Source organism: Rhododendron vialii, chromosome 3a (genome assembly GCF_030253575.1).
Source record: "Rhododendron vialii isolate Sample 1 chromosome 3a, ASM3025357v1".
In the NCBI taxonomy this organism is placed as follows: domain Eukaryota; kingdom Viridiplantae; phylum Streptophyta; class Magnoliopsida; order Ericales; family Ericaceae; genus Rhododendron; species Rhododendron vialii.
Genome location: NC_080559.1, coordinates 6,469,296 through 6,476,431, shown reverse-complemented (window position 1 = coordinate 6,476,431; position 7,136 = coordinate 6,469,296). Strand labels below are relative to the sequence as shown.

The 7,136-nt window shown below is 39.1% G+C and overlaps 1 protein-coding gene across 1 annotated transcript; it reads left to right on the top strand.

Moving 5' to 3' along the window:
• Positions 1 to 1,056: 1,056 nt before the first annotated feature.
• LOC131318471 (plant cysteine oxidase 1-like) lies at positions 1,057 to 6,542 on the top strand. The gene is made up of 5 exons (XM_058348276.1): positions 1,057 to 1,592; positions 3,982 to 4,103; positions 4,706 to 4,862; positions 4,958 to 5,161; positions 6,062 to 6,542. The coding sequence occupies exons 1-5, from the start codon at positions 1,397 to 1,399 to the stop codon at positions 6,187 to 6,189; spliced, it is 807 nt and encodes a 268-aa protein (XP_058204259.1). The 5' UTR covers positions 1,057 to 1,396; the 3' UTR covers positions 6,190 to 6,542.
• The last annotated feature ends 594 nt before the right edge of the window (positions 6,543 to 7,136 follow it).

The following is a 7,136-nucleotide window of genomic DNA, read 5'->3' as shown; positions in this document are numbered from 1 at the left end:
ACCATTAAAATCAATGGTTGGATTAAAACTTAAAAAGATTGTATTGTCCTCCCCTCTCTCAATCACAGGTAATCTCTCCATCTTCATCTAAGCTATTCTCTCTTTATACCCTCACTAACTAACCACTAGTTTCGTCCTACTCTGGCGACCTTCTTTTCTCTCTCCTCCAATACATACCCCCCCTCTCTCTCTCTCTCTCTCTCTCTAAAAAACCTAAACAAGTTACAAAAAATGAGATGAGAAAAGCAACGCAACAACCGCCATGGCCACCGCCGACTGCCACCACCATTCTCCTCCACTTCTTTTCTCCCACACCTCTCTCCTTTCTCTCCTCTTCTTCCCTTCTCATTTCTTCTCAGCAAAAGAACCACCGCAGCACCTGCCGCCGTTGCACCACGATTTTTGCGCTATTTTTGGTGGAATCTGATCTTTTATGGATGGAATAAGTGAAGATGCAATTTTAGGGTCATATACAAAATGTTCTCTTTAAAATGATTGATGTAAAGAAAAAAAAAATTGTATAAAACGAAAAAATGATTAGAACAACGACTGATAGAATAAGGGTATAATATAAATGTTAGGGGGTCTCCGTGGAACAAAGTGATAGTTGAGGGGGTGTTTATGTACTTTTGCCTTATAAAAAAAGGGTATCTTAGTCATTTCCTCCATTCCGTTAACGGAGTTAGCATTTTTTTTTCGTTTCTAGTAGTAATTGAGGTGGTCTTTATGGGCAATTTAAAATGTGAGGGGGTCTCCGTAAGAAAAAGTGATAGTTGAGGGTGTGTTTATGTATTTTCGCCTAATTTATATATAGCTATACAAGGAGCTTTTTCCTTTTAAAAGCTCACGAGGGTATAAAGGTAAATCTACCAGAACTGCCCGCTGTTCTTTTCTGATCCTCAAAACCGTTGGCCGTACAATATGGGCAGTTTATGTTCCAATCTTGGGGCGCAACGGGCGGGAAGATATTTAAACTTCCCATTTTACCCCCCTCCCCAACCAACCCACTAGTTTGTCTCTCTTAGTTTTCTTCAAAAATCAACACCCCTCTCTCTCTCTCCCTTACACCACCCACTTTCTCTCTCCAAGAATCCTTCTTCCATGGCCCCCGGTTTTGCACCTTCTCTCTCCTCTTTATATACCACCTCTAGTCTCCTCCCACTTTTCCACCGCCCATTTCTTATTTTTCCTCACATTTATCTCCATCCAAACAGCCTTCTTTCTCACCTCCATCCACCTCCCCGCATCAAGAACTGAACTGGGTCCAAGAATTTACGTCAGTTGGTGCACTGAATTGAACTGAACTGGATCCAAGAATTCACATCAGTTGGTGCACTGAATTGAACTGGTTCGTTTTGATCCAATTGGGTGAGTTATCCTTTTTCGTGGGTTTTCGATGACAATCAAGGCAGGGTACGTGAATGGACCCGTTCATAAGATGATCAAGAAGAAGAGATGCAAGAAAAGGGCGAATCGGACCCAGGCTGATCCGATGGGGCTTCAGAGGCTGTTCGTGTCGTGCCGAGAGGTGTTTAAAGGCCCTGGGACTGTTCCTTGTTCTAGTGACGTGCAAAAGATGTGCCGCATTTTGGGTATGTTCTTACCTGAATTGTTTATATAATTGTAGTATATACGTATATCTATGACCTTATCCACCGTAGGTCTTGGATATTTCTTCATTGTATCCAGCTTTTTATAAAATGACATCCAGAAACGGATAGCGACAATGACGTGACAGGTCCGATTGAATTTTGTTGACAATCGAAGAATAATCAAGAACATGAAACAAGAACGCAAGACAGAGAGATTTTTGCGTGGTTTTCCGACTGTGCGCGAGTGTTTTAGAGTGTGTATATTTGCGTGGGTGATTGTGATTTGTTAGGCATTGAATTTGACGTAGTTAATCATTGATTTTATGATGTTCTTGACGCTATTTGGTCCGCGGCGATGATAATATTGTAGTCTTGTATGTGTATTTGTGTGGGTATTTTCACGTGGGTGATTATGAATTGTTAGGCAATGAATTTGACGTAGTGGGTTAAGCATTGTGGGTGAAATTATTGTCGTTTCGAGTGTGTTCATACTTGATGAGATATTTCCATGTCAGGAAAATGTATTTGGAAATGCTTGAATCCATATGACAAATAAGGAGGGGAAAAAGATTTAGAATGTATTGAGTGTTAGTTACTTCATATAGAATGTTTCATTTTACTGTATCTTACTAAAAGTAACACACTCCCCAGATTTCAACACTCGTGATGCGAAACAGGTGAACGAATCATGAATCGATTCACCAAGTGTCTGGATTTACTTAGAGGTGAATTTACTCAAAAAGGAAGGGTTTTGTAATGTAGAATCAGGATATGGATAGCTAATAGAAGAGAAAGGAAGGTGGGACCCTTAATCCAACTCGGATTAAGTCAGGAATCCGGCTGGTGACCGGTGAGAAATTCTGACATCATTTCTCTTTTCAAGGAACCATGTTTTTGTTTGGGCACGTGTATCGGTTGTTATTTTCGAATTTTGACGGAAAAGTTTAGCAGTGGCTTGTAGCGGATGATACAGGCATGTTTTTTCGGCCACGTGCTCCATTTTATCGGTCCCGTCCAAGTTCGAAGTACTCCATTTTATCGGTCCCGTCCAAGTTCGAAGTACGGCGAATTAGTTCTGTTTGAATCAAGTGAATCTAGTTTAGATCCTCCGCATTAGGTGGTTGAATTCTGATACGTCCTCTCTTCTTCTTTTTTTAACCTAATGTTCTTTACCTTCGTTGAATAGTGCTTCATAGTATAAGGTGTGCTTTGTCTATTAGTTTCCTTCTTTAGAAGCCGGGATATGGTATAGTTTCTCTTGATATTCTTGATATTTGAGTAACACTCTAGGATGTCTAAAACGCATTGAGCTGAATGTGGTTAAAACACAACATCACTGCCTCAAAGAGCCCCTTCTTGTGCATGTGTGAGCGCGTGCGCTCATATTTATGTGTGTGCGTGTGTCGTTAAGTTAATGCATAGTTTTGAGGAGCTGTTTGATTGTTTCTCTTCCTTTTGCAATGGAGCAAATAGAGGTATCGTTGCCACACTGATAAGCTGACTAACCACCATTCATGCTGTGTTTGATTTCTTCATCAGACCAGTAATTTGTTGAAGACTTGATCGGGTAGCTTGAAACGTGTGATCTTATGTTACAGAATATAGATAGGATCTCTCAAATCGTCCATTTCAGGGCTTATTTGTTTAATCAAGAAATGTAAAGCAAAAGAATCTTCTATTCCACGTACAAGATCTGCATTTTAAATGCGGTTATCTTGTATCTCTTACCTCTATTACCTCAATGTAATGACGGCTTGTTCAAATAGCAGCTTCCAAACTATGTCGTACAGACTTCATAGATTCAGTGTAAACTTATTCGTAAAGCTATCGAGTTATTTATTATCATTATAGGTTTAATTTGGTCATTTGATGAGACAAGTGCGTTAGTAACAAAAGTGGGAAGGATTCTATATAACTAAATGCAGTTCCATGCTACGTACGTAGGATTTAGACGGTGTCGACTTTTATTTATTATCATTCTAGGTTTTGGTCATTTGACGAGACTAGTGCGTTAGTAACAAAAGTGGGAAGGATTCTATAGAACTAAATGCAGTTCCATGCTACGTACGTACGAACGATTTAGACGGCGTTGACTTTTAGGTTGTTTCTTTTGTTTTTCTGTTAGGGGGTTTCACTTTATCTTGAAACTGATGTACCTAGTCAGCCTTTTTAAATTGTAACATCGCTAGATGCACTTACCATATAGATCGTATGCAATTCTTCCGACATAGAGGCATGGTTTTCATGGTCTGCCCAATCAAGGCAACGGATTATTAAATTCAATGTCCAATCTTCTACATATTAAATATAACTAGTTGGAAACGGGCCAGCACTTTATTGACTTTTAGGATTAGCATGTTCCATAACTGGCTTTTTTATTATCTCGCAGATTGCATGAAGCCCGAAGATGTGGGGCTATGTAAGGATTTGCCGTTCTTCAAGGCTAAAAGTCATGCCAAAGGGAATCCGAGAGTCATATACACAACCATATACCAGTGCAAGAATTTTTCTGTAAGATTTCAATGTTCATATCAAACAAATGCCTTATCGGAGGTTAACCAAATTAAATATGCAGACTTCCTATTAGATGCTTTTGAGAGTTACATGTCTTGCATACGCAGACCTTCTTATAATTTTCACCAGCTTTTTATACTACCACCCTACTAACAACCGCTCACGGAGTAGTGGTTAAGGTGCAAGAAATGCCAAAAAGTGCAGAATTTTAAAAAACTTTTGATGCATAGCAATACACTCTCACATGTTGCTATAAATCTTTGATATTTTTCGACTCGTAGTTTCAACTTTAACTACCACCAACTGGCTGCTGTAAGCATTTTGCTGAATGTTATCAGATATCTTAAAACTTGGCATTTTTTTGGTAAGGCCTAGTTTTTGGAGTTTTCTAGGTTTCTATACTCCATGTACTCTCAAATTAGGTCTAATGGTTGTTTCATTTTGATTTTTTGGGAATGCGCTGCAGTTGTGTATATTCTTTCTGCCTCCAACTGCTGTCATTCCCCTGCATAACCACCCAGGAATGATTCTATACTCCATGTACTCCCAAATTAGGTCTAATGGTTGTTTCATTTTGATTTTTTGGGAATGCGCTGCAGTTGTGTATATTCTTTCTGCCTCCAACTGCTGTCATTCCCCTGCATAACCACCCAGGAATGACTGTTTTTAGCAAGCTTTTGTTGGGAACCGTGCACATTAAAGCATACGATTGGGCCGATCCTAGTAATTCAGATAACTTTGTGGGACCCAATCAACGTAAGTGGATCTCTGAGTCTCTTTTTTGCTCCATTCCAAAAATGAACAATGATAGAAAATGGTGGATTTTTTGACCCAATAAGGTGGTTTTGCAGCAAAATTAGCAAAGTTGAAAGCCAACGACGTCTTCACAGCCCCATGCGACACTTCCGTGCTATATCCTACATCAGGAGGCAATATCCATTCCTTCGAGGCTATAACACCATGTGCAATACTTGATGTTCTTGGACCTCCATATTCCAATGAGGATGGCAGAGATTGCTCGTACTACCGAGACACTCCTTGTACTTCTTTATCAAGTAAGAAACTCATCTTTATCCTCCATTTTGATTTGTTTCTTTACTTGACTATTTTGTCGTCTGGGTATGCAATTCACTTTAGCAACAATAATGATTAGTACGTAACCTGGCTTTAAGAGATTTACGCTCTGTCCCGAGCTTGATTTGAAGAGATTTAGGCTCACCAGTGGCTTATGAAGAATGAACGGTATACTATTTGGGAAAGTGATCTCTCAAGAAGTCATCTAGTGTAGACTATTTATTGCCGTTTGTCATACTGGTTTACACTAGGTAATAATTGTGATTCATCTCCCTCTTACCATGTGGAGAAGAAAAATATTTTTTCCATCCTTTGGCTTCTAAACAACGTATACTGTATAAAAGCGTGTACTGTGTATTTCCAAAATGACAAAAAAATCTAAGTAATCGTTTATATTGATGCCAATATCAAAACAAAACCGGGAAGGCAAACTGGTGCAGTGGGTAGATCGTAGGTGTTGTGTATGTTATACAAGGGGTCTCTGGTTCAAACTTAGGCTGCATACCTTTGTCGATATAAAAACAAAGTATCAAAACAAAACCAATCCAATACAAGAACAAAGTCATGTTACTTTTTAATGGATATGCAACATTGAATTTTTATACTGGTGTAACTGTAACTTCAAGAAACGGAAGAATGATTAACCATTTTCTTTATTTCTATCAGTGTTTGCCACATTAAAATCTTCAATAATTACGCTTTTGGCAAGTTACAAATTGAAATTTGTCGAGGGACACTCTTTTCTTGTGCATTTCCATCTGCATCAAACATATCCATGTGGATATGTACCAGATACCGGAGCTTTCTTGGAGAATCCCTGCTTCATGGTTTGAAAGCTTATTGTACTTCATAGCTTGACTCCGTAATTTTTACAACTACAGGTGGAGAGACAACATTATCAAACGAAGAAGGCATCTCTTACGGATTGCTGGAAGAGATTGAGATGCCAATGGACTCCCTGATGGACAGAATCGAGTATATGGGCCCGCAGGTTCTTGATAGTTCTTAGATATCTAGGGAGGCATTCTTCAAATCCGAATCCTTCAGCTAGTTTGTCGGGGTCTTTTTCCCGTTTCCTATGTTTTCATCCGTGGTGTGTTCATGTTGTTTTATTTCATTTTCTACATGTGACCGAATTCTCCCTATGTAGATGAAAGAAATCTTCTTAATTTTATACTCTCTGTATATAACATGGTTCTGCTGTAGCAGTAAGAAACTACGGATACGAACCGGTAGTTTGAGTAGTTTCATATGCACGGTATGTCGCATGGTTTTGACATTTTATTAAGAAAAACTGTGGGTACAGTCCTAGTTTATGTGGGGGTACAGCTCCTAGTTTACTGAGTTGAAAATTCAGTGTAATGTGCTGAGGTGGTCTGAGTTTGGTTATAATATTAGACTATGCTAAAACCACATGAATGGATTTGTAATGTTGCCATAGTTTATTTTTGGGTAACGCAAGGTGTCTCGGGCCTGCTTGCACACACCTTAGATTAATTCATATAGCTCAGGGGGGGTTGAGGTGATCCGAAGAGTTGTTGGTAAGAAAAATTGAACTTAAGACCTTAGGATGCCATAGTTCCTGAAGGAGAACAAGACAATCCATTATTTTGTCCAACAAATTTCTTCAGTTAGAAAAAAAAATCAATTGATCAACCCAACAATCATTTGCCGTTGAAAACCAGCTGTAAAATAAAGAAAACTATGTAGTTTACGAAAATCTTCTACAAAATACAATTTTCGTCGAAAGTTCTTCTATTGTGTTCGCTTCACACTATTCACCTCAACACGGCTCCACCACAATTGAATTCTCCAAGTCCGCAATGATTTGCGAACATGACATATGGGAGAAATGGGGGATGCAGCGCGAGGACTATACCCGGCAACTCTAGGTAAAATTCCAAAATTCCGTGCAAAGAAGTGCAAGAAAAGTCAAGGGAGCTCAAGGTTTCTTGG

Coding starts and splice junctions, on each gene's coding strand:
- LOC131318471 (XM_058348276.1), top strand. CDS start 1,397: ATGACAATCAAGGCAGGGTACGTGAATGGACCCGTTCATAAGATGATC. Junction 4,104..4,705: donor ACCAGTGCAAGAATTTTTCT/GTAAGATTTCAA, acceptor AATGCGCTGCAG/TTGTGTATATTCTTTCTGCC. Junction 5,162..6,061: donor TCCTTGTACTTCTTTATCAA/GTAAGAAACTCA, acceptor TTACAACTACAG/GTGGAGAGACAACATTATCA.